Below are 14,945 nucleotides of genomic sequence, written 5' to 3' on the forward strand. Positions count from 1 at the left end.
AGTTGTTCCCTGATGGGTCCTCTATGTTACAAAGTGTATTTTTACCTCCTTTCACGTAATATTTAGCCAGCTGACTTTGATTGTCTTCTGAAGCAGAGCTGCACCTGTTTTCCCTCCTAAGGCCCTTCTAATGTCCATCTGGGTAAACCTGGGTTTTTTTGAGAAAAGAACATTTCACTATTTTTGTGTGTATTTTTTTTCCCTCTGTTATTCAGAGCTCATGAAGAGGATGATGAAGACTTGGAAGAGGAACATGTAACCAAGGTGAGACCCAGTTACATCTTGGGGATTTTTTTGGTAAGTAGTATTGATTCCTAGCACCCAGCTGGAAAGATTTTGTTGCTTTCTTTTGTTTTTACGTCACTTTCATTTCCCATTATATCCATCCCCTACTCAGAGAGCCAAGCCTTTTAAAAAAAATGAGAGGAAAAACAATCTGTTAAAACAGAATGGATCAACATATCAATTGAGACAGTCTACACAAGGTTCTGTATTTAGTCCTCCCCATTCCTGCAAAAAAGGGAGGGAGGTATATTTTTATTTCATTTGGCAAGTATTTATTTTCTCTTTTTCCCAGTCCTTCCTGCTCTTCCCCTCAACCCATTGTAAAAAGAAAAACAAAACCCTTATAACAAATATGCATGGTCAAGCAAAACAGATTTTCACTTTGGCTCTGTCCAAAAATGTATGTATCGTTCTGAATTTTGAGTCCCTCACACGTCTCTATCAGAAATTCAGTAGCATTCTACATTGGTCCTCTGGAATAATGTTTAGTCATTTCTCACTCCCTAGCATATCCCATTACATTTATGTACCACAGTTTGTTTAGTTATTCCCCAGTCAATGGACATCTACGTTCTTTCTAGTTCTTTACTACTGCAAAAAGTGCTGCTAAAAATATTTTTTGTTTATATGGGGACATTCCTTCTGTTTCGTACTTCATGGCCTACCTAACAGTTGGCTCTCTGGATAAAAAGGTATTGTCACTTTAGTCACTTCTTTCATAATTCCATGGTTGGACCAGTTCAGAGTTCCACCAGCAGTGCGTTAGGTTGCCTGTATTTCCATAGTGCCTCCAACATTGATTTTGTCATCTTCCCCAATTTTCTGGATGTGAGGTGAAACCTCAGAGTTGTTTTGATTTGCATTTCCCTCATTAATAATGATTTGGTGTGGTCTTTCATGTGACTGTTAATAATTATAGTTCTTTTCAGAACTTTTTGTTCCTATCCTTTGAACTACTTATCTCTTTAAGGAATGTCTCTTGGGTTTTTATTTTTGTATTAATGCACCTTGGATGCATTAATACAAAATGCTTATTTTGTATTGATGGATCTTGGATATCAGACTCTTAGCGGAGATGACGATGATGAAGATAATTTACTTAGCACTTTAAGGTTGCAAATATCTTTACCTATGTTTCACAACAACACTATAAGGAAGACAGGATTCTTACCCTCACTTTACAGACAAGTATGATGAGTCTGAGAGGTGAAATGACTTGCTCTGTCTGAGGTAAGATTCAAACTCAGGTCTTTCTGATTTCAAGTCTGACACTCTAACCACTGCTTAGTCTTGATGTTGGATCCGAATATTTTTTCTCACTAGATAATTTCCCTTCTTATTGTTGCATATCACAGTTCTTATCATAGTTCCCTTATCATAGTTTGTTCATGCAAAAGAGCTTCAATTTCATGTAATTGAAATTATCTGTCCTATTTTTATCATTGCTTCTTTTGTTTGGTTAGCATTCTCCCCCCTAGCAATAGTTGTGGAAGGTAACTGATCTGATTTCCTTCTTACTTTCTTATGACCCTTAATAGTCAGATTTCCTTCTTACTTTCTTATGACCCTTAATAGTCAGATGGCATATCTGTTTTGAACTTACTATGGCATATGTTGGTTTAAACCTAATTTCTTCCAGACTACTTTTCAGCTTTTTATTGGTCTTTGTTAGAAAAGGAAGTTTCTCCCCTAATATTATATGTAATTCAATTTATTGAACTTTGGGCTAAGTTATAAAGGACCTTATGTGACAAACAAAGGATTGTATTTTTTGATCTTAGAGGTAATAGGAAGCCACTGGAATTTATTGAAGAGGAATATCACACCTCTGCTTTAGGAAAATCACTTTGATGTCTGATTCTGGCATGCTTAGAAGTGGAGAAAGATAGTAAGACCAGGAGACCAACCAGAGGGCTGTTGTAGTAGTCCTGGTATGAAGTGATGAGAGCTTGTGTCATTATGGCAGCTATGTGAGTAGAGATAATGGGACATAGATTAGAGGTTTTTGTGAAGATAATAGCAAGACAGCTGATTCCATATCCTTGAGTAAGGAGTTAAGGATGATCCTGAGGGTGCGAACTTCAGGACTGGGAGAACAGTGATACTTTCAATACTGATGGGAAAGTTGGGATGACAGAGAGATGGGATATGGCGAGGGAAAGACAATAGTTCTGTTTTGGTCATGTTGAATTAGAGATGTCCAAAAGGCAATTGGTGATGTGTAACTGTAGCTCAGGAAAGAGACTACTGCTGGATAAAAAGAAAATCTGGGAATCTGGGGCGATGATAATTGTACCCATTGGAGCTGCTGACGTTACCAAGTGAGATAGTGTAAAAGATCCAAGAAAGAGCCTTGGGGGACACATTCTGTTAATGCATAAGAACAAAGGAGACACAGTGAGAGTAAGACAAGGTTGTGATTTGGCGAGGTATAAATGACAGGGTCAAGAGATTTGAGTGTGCAAGGTAGTGTAAAGTTGATTTATCAAGGGAAGGAAACCAGTGCAGGGTGGTGGCCTAGGAAAGGCTTGAAAGATAAAGGGGAATTGGAGGTCGTGGCGAGGATGAAGGACAAGATTAGGGGTCATAAGACATTCACTTTTCGTATTTTTAATCATTGTTCTTTCTGTTTACATTATTGTAATCACTGTGTGTATTATTCTCCTTGTTCTGTTGATTTCACTTTGCAGAATTTGTAAGTCCCCCTTTTTTTCCCTGTAATATCCATCATTCATTTTTTTTTCTGTTTTTAAGGAATTCTTTTTTTGTTATTTTTTAATTTATTTTTTCTTTTTAGTTTACAACACTCAATTCCACAAGTTTTTGAGTTTCTAATTTTCTCCTCCCCCTTCTCCCCCAAGATGGCATGTAATCTGATATAGGTTCTACATATACCTTCACATTAAACTTATTTACACAACAGTCAAGTTGTAAAGAAGAACTATAACCAATGGAATGAATCATGAGAAAGAAGAAACAAAGCCAAAAAAGAAGAAAAAAGAAAAAAAAAAGATGTCAAATAGTTTTCCTCAATCTGCATTCAGACTCCATAATTCTTTCTCTGGATATGGACAGTTCTTTCCATCATGAGTCTTTTGGAGCTGCCTTTGAACCTTGCATTGCTGAGAAGAGCCAAGTCTATCAAAGTTAGTCATCACAGATACTGTGTGTCTGTAATCCCATCATTCATTCTGTACAGTAATATTTAATCACATTCATGTATCACAGTTTAGCCATTCTGTAGTCAGTGGCTCTCTAGTTTGTTTTTGGTTTTTTGTTACTACAAAAAATACTAGTATAAACATTTTCATGTATAGCTGGTTCTCACCTAAGATTTCTTTTTATGGCATAACTTTCACAATCAAGTCACATACTCATTTTGAGCTTTTTGTGGTACATTGTGTAAGGTGTTACTCTAATCTAAACCCAATTTCTGCTTTCCGGATTTTCATTTTTCTCAGATGTTCTTGTCATACAGGCTGTTCTTCGCCAAGAGTTTTTGTTTTGGCTCTATTAATACTGAATTACTTATAATTGTTTCTGATTTTTCCTTATCTTGTCCGTTGATCTATTTTTCTCTAAGTGGCACCAAACAGCTTTGGTGATTACTGCTTTATAATATAATTTGAGGGCTGAAATCACTATTCTCATAAATTTGTCTGTTTTTTCATTATTTTCCTTGAGATTCTAAATCTTTTGTTCTTCCAGATGAATTTTGTTATTTTGTCTCTCTAGGAAATGTCCTTTTGGTAATTTGATCGGTATAGTACAAAATCTGTTCATTTAGATAGTGTTATGTGGCTTGGGGTATTTTTAACATGGTTAGCTATATTTTTTTTAATGTTAAATATCCTTGCATCACAAATTGATCGTAGTGAATATTTTTTGGATATATTGCTATAGTCTCTTTGCTAAGATTTTATTTAAATTTTTGAATTGATATTTTTTATCCTTTCCTGATTTAGGAGTTGGTACTATATTTGTCTCATAAAAGAAGTTTTGTAAAGTGTTTTCTTGCTCAATTTCTGAGAATTAATTATGGAATGTGGATCTTAATTGTTCTTTGAAAGTTTCATAGAGTTCACTTGTAAATTTATCTAGATCAGGCTTTTTCCTGCCTTTGGCAGTTCCTTTAGTAGCTTAGTTCCTTCGGGAATTTAGTTTTATTACATAGCATGTAGTAAACCGTTAATAAATGCTTGTCCAACTTTTTCTGAAATTGGATTGTTTGAGATTTTTATTTCGTGTTCTGCTAATTTGGGTATGTTAAATATTTTGAATTCTCAGTTTTGCTGGCATATAGTTATATATCATAGGTTATCAGAACATGATTTTTATTTCTTCTCATATTTTGTTAATTTTAAAATGCTGTTAATTTGATTTTCTTCTTTCATCTTCTTTTAATTAGGTTAGCCAAAAGCTTATTGTTCAGTGGGGGTTTTTTTTGTTAGTCTTTTTTTAAAAAATAAGTTTTAAGTTTGGTTTATTAATGCTGTAGTCATTTTGGTTTCCAGTTTTTATCTTTTTACTTCAGTTTTTAAGATTTCCTCTTGGGCCAATTTTGGATTTGTCCATTTTTTGATTTTTTTCCAGTTTTTTAAACTGAGTATTTAGTTCATTAATCCTTTCTTTTCTGATTTGATAATGTATGTTCCCAGATGTAATATTTCTTCTGAGAACTTGTTTAACTTCTTTTACTGAGACTTTCTAAAATCTCCGAGATTGTGTTTTCTAATATCCTTATTATTCTTTTTTACATAGTTACTATTTCTATGATTTTTTTCCTTTGATCTATTCATGTTAATATTTATTTAGGTCTATATCTTTTGCTTATGCTTCCTAGTATCAGTTACTACTTCTGTTATGTCTTTAAAGGATGCGTTTAATGCTTTTGCCTTTTAAAATTCATTTTAAATTTCTGCTGGAGCTGAAGGTTGAATTTAGGGAAATTTGGATTCTTCTCATTAAAAATGGCAGAGAATGGCTTTTTGCCAAAGGTTTGTATAGAATGATAGGATCATAGATTTAGTGTTAGAAGGACCTTTGTTGTTCAGTTGTTTCAGTCATGTCTGACTCTTCATGACCCAATTTGGCATTTTCTAGGAAAAGATATTGGAGCGGTTTGCCATTTCCTTCTCCAGTTCATTTTACAGATGAGGAAACTGAGGCCAACAGGGTTAAGTGACTTGCCCAGAATCCCACAACTTGTAAGTGTCTGAGGCCAGATTTGAACTCAGGAAGATGAGTTTTCTTGACTTCAGGCCCAGCGCTCTATCCACTGCACCACTTTGCTGCCCAGAAGGACCTTTGAGGTCCTTCTGGAAGGAACCCCCTTACTCTACAGGTATAGAAATTGAGGTACTGAGAGGTCAAATGACTGCCCAGGATCACTCAAGTAGTAAGTGGCAGAGCAGAGTTTCAAGCCCAGGTTTTCCAACTCTACAGCCATTGCTCTTCCTATGGCATCCTGCACCTTCTTTGTGGGCATGTCCTTTCCTTTTTTATTCCTTTATATCTCCAGGCTTCCTGCTCTATGTTTTAATTATTGAAAAATCTGCTTGAGGTGTCACAGGCAGTTCTTTGAAATTCATCCTTCTCTCCAATCAGATTTATTACTGCAGCCGAACACACTCTCAGCTGATGCAGTTTGTGCATGAGGTACAGAAGAGCCCCTTTGGTAAAGAGACGCGACTTATCTCCCTTGGTTCCCGGCAGGTGGGTGAGAGCCTAGACTTTGGGGTTCCTCGTTGTACCTGTACGTTGTTGTTTGACCTCTAACAAGTAATCTCCTTCATAGACTCTTATCCACCACCCAGTTCACTGTGGGAATGTAGAACATTAGGGCCTGAGCTTTAGGGGAAAAAGTTACATGAAGTTAAAAAGTTGGCTTTTGGTATTTTCTGAACCTCTTCCCAGGGATGTGCTCAGGTTTGAGAGTCCCACAGTCAGTCCTTTCTGCCAGAGAATATACAGGTCCTCGAGTGAGGTTACCTTTCCTTCTGTCTTGTAGAACCTTTGTGTGAATGAAGAAGTAAAACGCCTGGGCTCAGTCCACCTCATCAATGACCGCTGTCTGGAGATGCAGAAAAACAAGCATGGTAGTCCCCCTTGTGACCTGTGAGATAAGACATGACATAGATAAAGTACTTTGCAAACCCTACAGTACTGTAATCAAAACTAGAAAAAGAGGTGGAGATGAGCAGATAATTGAAGGAAGGCTTCGTGACAAGGTGGGACTGGGAATACTAGGAACAACAACAAAAGAGCCTAATAGACATATGATGGCGCACCAGGTGGTGCAGTGGTTAGAGCACCAGCCGGAGTAAGGACAACCTAAGTTCAAAGTTGACCTCAGATACTTGACTCATACTAGCTGTGTGACCCCCGGCCCCATCGAAAAAACAAGGAAATATGGCCAGATAACATCCCTTCTCCTACAGTGGTCATCCCTGGGTACCATTGAACATCCTCTCTAGGAAAATGTGTCATTGCCTTCTGGGTGGGTCCAAGTCCAAGTCAACAAAGATTTATTAAATGCTTACTGCATGCTAAGCACTGTGCTAAATGTTGGAGATTCAAAGAAATTAAAAAAAAAACCAGTTCTTGTCTCAAGGAATTCACAGGAGATGGCATGCAACTAGCTAGGCATACACAGCATAAATACAGAGTAGCTTTCAATTAATCTAGCAGCTGGAGGGATTGGGAAGGGCCTTCTGCCAAAAGTGAGATTTGAATTGAATTTTGAAGGAAGTGAGGACAATTACGAGGCAAAGATGAGGGGACAAAGGATTCCAGATATGGGGGAAACCAAAGGTAGAAGACAGATTGTAATTTGTTTGATAGGCGTGTTTCAGGAACTGTAAGTAGGCCATTGTTGCTGAATTGTAGACTGTGTTTAGGGGAATAAGGTAGGAAGGGGGCAGGTTGTAAACAGCTTTAAATGTCCAGTAGGACTTTATGTTTGATCCTGTAGATAATAGGGAGCCACTGGAGCTCTTTGAGCAGGGGGCTGAAATGCGCAGGCATGTGCTTTAGGAAAAAGTCATCGTGGCAGCTGAGTGGATGATGGATTGGAGCGAGGAGAGATTTGACACAGGGAGGCTAGTTAAAAGCTGTTGCAGTAGCCCAGGTGAGAAGTGATGAGGGCCTGAAGTAGGGTTGTGGCCATATGAAGGGAGAGAAGTAGATATAAATGAGAGACATGGTGACAGTAGATGGTATAAGATTTGGCAGTGGATGGGATATGGAGCAAGTAAGGGTGAAGAACTGAGTGATACTGAAGGCTGCCTCAGTGAATGGGAAGATGGTGGTGTCCTCAGGAGTAAGGGGAGAATTCAAGAGGGGAGAGAGTTTTGGGGAGAAAGATGAGTTCTGTTTTGGCCGTGTTGAGTGTGAGATACTTACGGGACGTCCAGTCTGAGATGTCTAAGAGACCATTAGAAATGTATGACTAAGGCTGGGAGATGGAGATCCGGGAATCATGTGCCTAGAAATGGTAATTGGACCCATAGATGCTGATAAAATTACCGTTGAGATAGTATAGAATAAAAAGAAAAAGAGGCACAGGACGGAGCCGTGGGGGACATTAATGATATGTAGGCAGGAGATGAAGAACCAACAAAGACAATGGAGGAGAGGGAGGAGTCCCAAGAGAGCAAAATCATGGAAACCTAGAGAGTGATCAGCCGTGTCACAAGCTGCAGTGAGGTCGGGGAGGGATGAGGATTGAGAAAAATAAGACACAGATTTGGGGGACTGGCAAAGGTGGGAATTTGTTTGGCTTAACTACAGACAGTTCTGGCTTTACATAAATTTGTATTGTAAATTCACCTTTATACATAATAATTCTGAAAGAAATCCACATTCCAAAAGAAAAACTTATGTTTACTATACAGCACTGTATGCTCTCTTTCCGCTCTTGCCCCTTGGCTCAGTTCTTTGCAGCTTCTCACCTTTCCCCCCCTCCCACCCCCCCGCAAAAAAAAAAAATCCAGCCTAAAAAAACCCACGCTTCAAGTGAATGCAAATGAACAAGCATAAGGGGAGGCCACCACCAATGCCACTAGCTGGATCTGGGGCTTGGCTTGAGACCTCTGGCAGCTGCCAAGAGAGAAGGCCTTTGCCCTGCTCTGCTCACCTGCCCACGTGTCTAGCCAGTGTATCTTGTCTTCTATCTCCGCACTCTGGTACCATATGACTGTCTTTGGACCCCGCATGACACTTATCCTTCCTGTCTGTTCCCGTGTCCAGCTCCCATGTGTTTGCCCCATCCCCTTATGTTCTTCCTCTAGGTTCCAGCCAGGCCACCATGTGGCTGCCCCTTCCCCACCATAATCCTTCTCTTTCTCTTGTTTCTCTGTCCCTGGCCCACATCTGTCCTTGAACTATATGCTGGCCCTCTCCTTCCACAGGCAGATGCACAGCACCCTTCCTGTCTTCTTCCCTTTCTCCCCTCTCCATTTCTGTGGGCAAATTTGAGTTATACAAAAATTGCTTTACGTAAAGGTTTGCAAAACAGTCTGCTTATCACTTTATGTAGATATCTGTGGAATGGTCCACTTATATAAAGTGAAAGCTGTCTGTATGCACATTTGTTAAAAGGGCTTTCTTTTTTTCTTTTCCAGTGGTGGTGGAGAGGAAGGATTGGGAAGAGGTAGAATTACAGAAAAAAAGAAAAGGAAGAGAGGGTCATTGAGGCATCTCAAAAAAAAAATACAGAGAAAGAAACAGAAGCAATGCCAGAAAAATGCCCAGACAAGCAGAACAGCTTTGGAAGCTATAGGTTGAATTTATCATCTACTTAAAAAGCAAGGTGTACAGAATGAAGATGTGCATTTTCTGTAACAGTCCTCTTCTCTTTTACCTCATATATGAAAATGCTTATTTTGTTTGGTACTTGTTCAGAATAACAACAGATTTAAAGCAAACACAAACGCTACAAGTACAGTCCCTGATTGGGTTGCTACACTGTTTGAATGCCCTTGAAATCTTTACTGTTCTTTGCATTGGCTTTTCTCTGGGTCCGGGGACATGGTAGAGCTGTGAAGCCTTATCAGCCAAGGGCTTGAGGGGTGCTTCTAGATCTTCCATAGAGGAGCCTGCCTTGCTCTTTTTTAAGCTTGGTTGTGCACTTTTCTTTCTGCCTTTATTGCCCTTCAGAGAAGAAAAATAAAGAGGAAGAAAAGGTAAAGAAAAGGAAAACAGAGACTCGTGCTTCCTGCCCCTTCTACAACTACGAGCAGATGCAGTTTCTTCGTGATGAGGCTCTCGTGGAAGTGAAAGACATCGAGCAGCTGGTGGCTCTAGGAAAGCAGGCCCAAGCCTGCCCCTATTACGGAAGCCGTTTTGCCATTCCTTCAGCCCAGGTGAGTACTCCTTGAGGAGGATGAGGCTCAGATTCCTCCTCTCCCTTTCCTGCCTTTGACTTTAGCCCAGGCCACCAGGGATCCCTGTAGCTATGGCTTGCCTTTCCCACTTAGTTTTCACTAACCTGCTGGTTTCCAGTTGCTTTTTTGTCACGTGCCTTTTGGGTTAGGCGTGTTCATGATTGAGAAAATTTAAGAAAGATAGACTCTCATAGATTATGTCAGCAACTCACACTTAGTGGTGTTCCTATGGATTACTCCTCTCTGAGTCTTGTTTCCTATGAAACAGCAAACAGCCCATACAACAATCTCCAACCCTTTGACTATCTTCATTGTCATAAGAGTCCCAAGTGTTTCTTGTGTAAAAGCCAGTGTTTCTAGAAAAATAATATTTATTAAATAATGATTCTTTTAAAAAATCCTGTCTTGCATACCTATACATATTTTTTGAAGCATCAGTATTACCTATCTCATTGTGTCCTAATAATACTCAGAGAGATAAGTGGGAGAGGTTATTATTTTTCCATATTCCGCATATAGGGATTTTGAAATACAGAAAGTTCAAGTGGTTTCTCTAATGCCTTATAGCACATTAGTAGTAGAACCAGGATTAAAATAGCCCTTTTGATCCTTTGCTCACTTCCTATTGTTAGGCCACTTAGAGCTTTTACCACTACTTTTACCACCACTCAGGAGATAATACACATGGATACATTCCAGACAGAGCTAGCCTAGGAGCCTCGGGCTATAGAGTTTGATGCATATGAGTGAATTCCACTGACTGGTAACATAGTCTGTACCTCTCTAACCCATAGCTGGTAGTTCTCCCTTACCAAATGCTGCTGCATGCAGCTACCCGTCATGCTGCTGGCATTAAACTTCAGGGACAAGTGGTGATCATCGATGAAGCCCACAACCTGATTGATTCTATCACGAGCATCCACAGTGCTGAGATTAGTGGCACCCAGGTGAGTTGTTAAATGGCAGTGCCATAAGGATGTATGCCTTCCTCAGAAGTGTGAGGAAGGGGCCAGGGGCAATCATTTGGCAAAGGGAGGGGTGTTATATCTGTCCACATAGTGTTGTGTGTAATTTGAATAAAAGAGTATCATTATTCCCTCATCATATTTAGGTCCCTTGATCTTTTCAAAGGCATGCTATGACTCGGAGAAATATTGGAGTTGCTTGGTCCATTGTCATAGTGCAGATGAAATGTCTTTTCACTTTGTTTCTTCTGTACTGCCCATTATTAATTTGACCCAGTCTAACTTTAGGAAGCTCTTAAATTCTTCCTTACCACATAGGAAATGTTACATGATTGCAAGCAGAAATGTCTTGTTTGACCTGTGTTGTGGGAAGAATTTAGAGGGTATCTTGACTGAGAACTGCCTTCTGTATCTCATACATTACTGATGTAAGAGCAGGATGTCTTCAGTCTAGAGTATGTACTTTCTGGGGACCACCATACTTTTGCCTGAACAAGCATAAGTTATCAGGGAGTGGTACTGTCCTTTTGAGTCCCAGATTCTTGGTTTTGAAGCTAATTCAGTTCAACAAGCATTATTTACATTTCTCCTATGTACAAAGAATTGTCCTGGGTGCTGGGGAAATGAAGACTAAACAAAACAAAAAATTCCTGCCCTCAAGAAACTTACGTTTTATTGGGAAGGTACAACATGTAAATAGACAATTAGTTTCATGATAATTTAATAGAAGAGAGAATACTAAAAACTAAGGGTCCTTGCTGGATCTCAGGTGGACATTCCTTTCAGTAGAAAACCTTTTAGGACTTAACCGAGGGAAGGAGAGAACAAGGGAACATGCATTTATTGAGCATCTATTATGTATCAAGCATTTAAAAATATTCTCTCATTTGATCCTCATGACCCCGGGAGGTAGGTGCCATTATTATCCCAAAGTTAAGTCACACAGATAGTAAATGTCTGAGACAGGATTTGAACTTGGGTCTTCCTGATTCCAGGCTCTGAACTCTCTACATTGTGCCCCTTAATTCCTCCATCTTTGGAGCCATTTCTGTAGTCACTTACTTGGTGATCTCATGCGCTCCCAGTGTTTAATTATCATCTCCATGCAAATGAGGCCTGGTTGGAAATTTCACTCTTCTATGAATGCTGCCTCCACCCTGGGTAACTTACTCTAGGACCAAGTTCTTCTTTCACAGCCATTTTCTCTGTTCACTCCTAGCTCTGCCAGGCTCACTCCCAGCTGTCCCAGTACATGGAGAGATACAGGTGAGCTTCCTCTGAAAATGATAAAAAGACTCGGGCTTCTCCTAAGTCTTAGCTACCACAAGTTGAGAGACTTTTAAGTATATCTTCTCTTGTGCAGCCCTGGAGTAGAACCTTCACTGAGTTGATAGTGGCATGTGTTTCATCACAGGCCTGTGGTTAATTTGAGCCTATGGGTCACCCCATTACTAAGCTACTGATTGCTTAAGTCCTTAGACGATGGTGGTCAGCTTTTTCCTTGGGGGTGCTCTCTAGGGGCTTGCCTACTTATAAAGATTTCAGAGAAAAGGAATTTGTTGAGGAGCCAGAGAACCAGGGCTGGGGGTGTGGGTGTATTATTTTAAGAGTACTTGACATTCATTGGCTTTTTTATAGGAAACTTTTGAAGGCCAAGAACCTGATGTACATCAAACAAATTTTGTATTTGTTGGAGAAATTTGTGACTGTTTTGGGTGGTAAGAAAAGTTCTGTTCTCATCTGATTCACTAAACTTCCAAACCATCTGATCCCTTTTTTTTCTTGTTTCTTTGCCATGGCATGTCCTTCATCATATAGGCCACATAATGCTTGAGACAGGCATGCCAGATTCCTGGCTTCTGTTGATTTTATGATTGACTCATTATGTGGCCCCAGGGTTTGTTGTTTAGTTCTCCTTGTCCCTCTTAAAATAAGGCTATCCCACTTTTCTCCCTGCCTCAAAGGAATGTTGTAAAAAGAAGATGAAATCAATAGTCTGTGAGTTTCTTTAGGGAACATGTCTTACCTGTGTAGTGTGAGAGTGTTTGTGTGTGTGTGTGTGTGTGTGTGTGTGTGTACACCCACAAACTTGTGCTTGCATGAATGCATGTGTTTATTGGTTCTCTTTATTGTCACTGAGCATTTGGGTGAGTTAGAGCAGGCTAGAGTAGCAATCTCCTTATGTCATGGCTTGATTCTTTTTTTCCAGGAAATGTGAAACAAAATCCCAACACTCAAAGTCTCTTTCAAACAGGTAAGAACATGTTTAGCTGAACTAGGCCTGAAGAGGATTTTGAAACAGATCTGCAGAACTCAGAAATACTAGGAATCTTCATTTTTTTACTCTTAGGGGCTGAGCTGAAGACTATCAATGACTTCCTGTTTCAGAGCCAGATTGACAATATCAACCTATTCAAGGTAGAGTTTATGTGTGTGCCAGGTGTGTCTGTCTGTAGAATTTCTGTGATCTGTGAAGTTCTGCTGCTCAGTCATTCAAAAAACTTTGATCAGTCCTCACTTATGCGCAAATAGATCATTGGCCTAAATCCTGTGAAGGAGATTCTATACTGAAGTAGTTTGAGGTCTAGTTGGGAAGACATAATAAATATATTTAAAATGGATTAAGAACACTTAAAAGCAGCATATCAGCAAATGCAAAATATATGAACCAAAAATACCAAAGGTATATAAAAATGTGATCATAGGTAGCTATGGTTTATCCCTTAGGATAAACTAGGGAAGGCATCTTCTGTATTTAAAGATCCCATTGAAACCAAGAGGTTAATAAGAGCCAAGGCCTAGCCCATCACTAAAATTTATCAGAATGCTGATAAAGGATCATCTGGAGGTCTTGTCTACTATTCTTTTCCTATCTTAACCCTAGCAAACCCACTTCCCTTCTGGTTTCCATATTGCCTCAGATTTCTTCCTGTTTAGGTCCCTTATTTGTAGTTTTCTATTGGATATTTCCACCTAGATAACTTCTTGGCATCTCAAATGCAGTATGTCTAAACCAAATTTATAATCCCTCGCAAATCACTTCTTCCTCCTTGCTTCCCTGTTTCTGCTAATGGTTCCACCTTTTTCCTATTTACCTTGCCTGGAAACCTCAGAGTCATCTCTGTCTTCTTCCTTTCCTGATGTCCAATCAGCTGTTGAGACCTGTCCATTATAGAGGGAATTCCTGTGGATCGGACTAGATGATTTTTGAGGTTTCTTCTAATGCTGAGATTTTGTGATTCTATACTTCTTCCTATGCAATGTCTTAATTTTTTTCCTTGGAAAAGAAATCCTATACCAGCCTTTAACTTCCCAGTTCAGGCTTTTGTTAGGTACAAACACCGAACTTATTTTACCGTAAACTTAATATTTAAAATAAGCTACATTTAATTAAAAAACTGACCCAAATAAAGCATAATTTTCTAAACAGTAATTTCTAAGTGATTTTCTAACTCTTCCTGTTTGAACCATTTACATCTTAGATTATATGTGGAGAAGAAAAGTAAAAACAAAAATATACCTCTGTCCTGTTGTCACCTTCTGAATGGGGCTTTGAAGCTCCATTAATTCTATTTCCTTTGACTTTAGAAAATATGATTGCATTCACTGTGTAGCATATGGTCTGACTGCTGTTCTTCTAACCTGAACTTGTAGGCTCCTGGCCTTGGTTTGGGGTCAGGGTGACATAGCTGCAGGTTCTGGGTGTCCCTGGCTTACCTTTGTTCATGTACTGAAAGGCTTCCCTGTGCTCTGATTTCTTGAGAGCAATTGCCTCTGAAAGATTGGGTGTGACTGGGGCTGCAACATTGAAGAATTTTAGTGTTACCTACACAGCCTGAGTTCTCCACTAATATCCTTAAGGTATGGGGAGAAAGTGAACAAAGAATCTAGTAGGTTGGATAAACTCTGTGCTGAATTGGAGAGGACATAGACATACAGGATGGACAGGCCAAAGGAATGGATATAAGCAGTACCCAATTCCATGAGATCATAGTTCTGTTTGAATATTTGAGTTTTTCTACTTTGTCTGTACTAGCTACCATTTTGTCTTGACCAGAAATTTTTAGCCTGTGTTCTAGTTCTTCTTACGTATTTCTGTAAAATTTATCTTCCCAAAATATGCTTTCCTTTGATCAAAAACCTTGAATAGGCTGCCATTACCTGCCAATAAAGTTCAAACTCCATATCTTGGTATGTAGGATCTATCACAGTTTGGCTCTAAGTCACTTCCTAGTCTTGCCCTGTGCTAACTTCATTCTGTATGTCTTATATCCTGATTAAGCTTAGCTACTTACTCTGTGTTTTACCA

The 14,945-nt window shown here is 39.3% G+C and overlaps 1 protein-coding gene across 5 annotated transcripts in view; it reads left to right on the forward strand.

The window, feature by feature from the left end:
* The window catches only part of DDX11 (DEAD/H-box helicase 11), a 36,563-nt gene that overhangs the window by 11,527 nt on the left and 10,091 nt on the right, over positions 1–14,945 (forward strand). For all 5 annotated transcript variants that reach the window (XM_036759315.1, XM_036759318.1, XM_036759316.1 and 2 more), the window contains exons 6-14: positions 216–264; positions 5,893–6,000; positions 6,296–6,383; positions 9,445–9,650; positions 10,466–10,618; positions 11,856–11,902; positions 12,275–12,354; positions 12,846–12,890; positions 12,987–13,054. In XM_036759315.1, the coding sequence (XP_036615210.1) occupies positions 216–264; positions 5,893–6,000; positions 6,296–6,383; positions 9,445–9,650; positions 10,466–10,618; positions 11,856–11,902; positions 12,275–12,354; positions 12,846–12,890; positions 12,987–13,054 (844 nt within the window). The remainder of the gene's footprint in view (positions 1–215; positions 265–5,892; positions 6,001–6,295; positions 6,384–9,444; positions 9,651–10,465; positions 10,619–11,855; positions 11,903–12,274; positions 12,355–12,845; positions 12,891–12,986; positions 13,055–14,945) is intronic.

This window comes from Trichosurus vulpecula, chromosome 5 (assembly GCF_011100635.1).
Source record: "Trichosurus vulpecula isolate mTriVul1 chromosome 5, mTriVul1.pri, whole genome shotgun sequence".
In the NCBI taxonomy this organism is placed as follows: Eukaryota; Metazoa; Chordata; class Mammalia; order Diprotodontia; family Phalangeridae; genus Trichosurus; species Trichosurus vulpecula.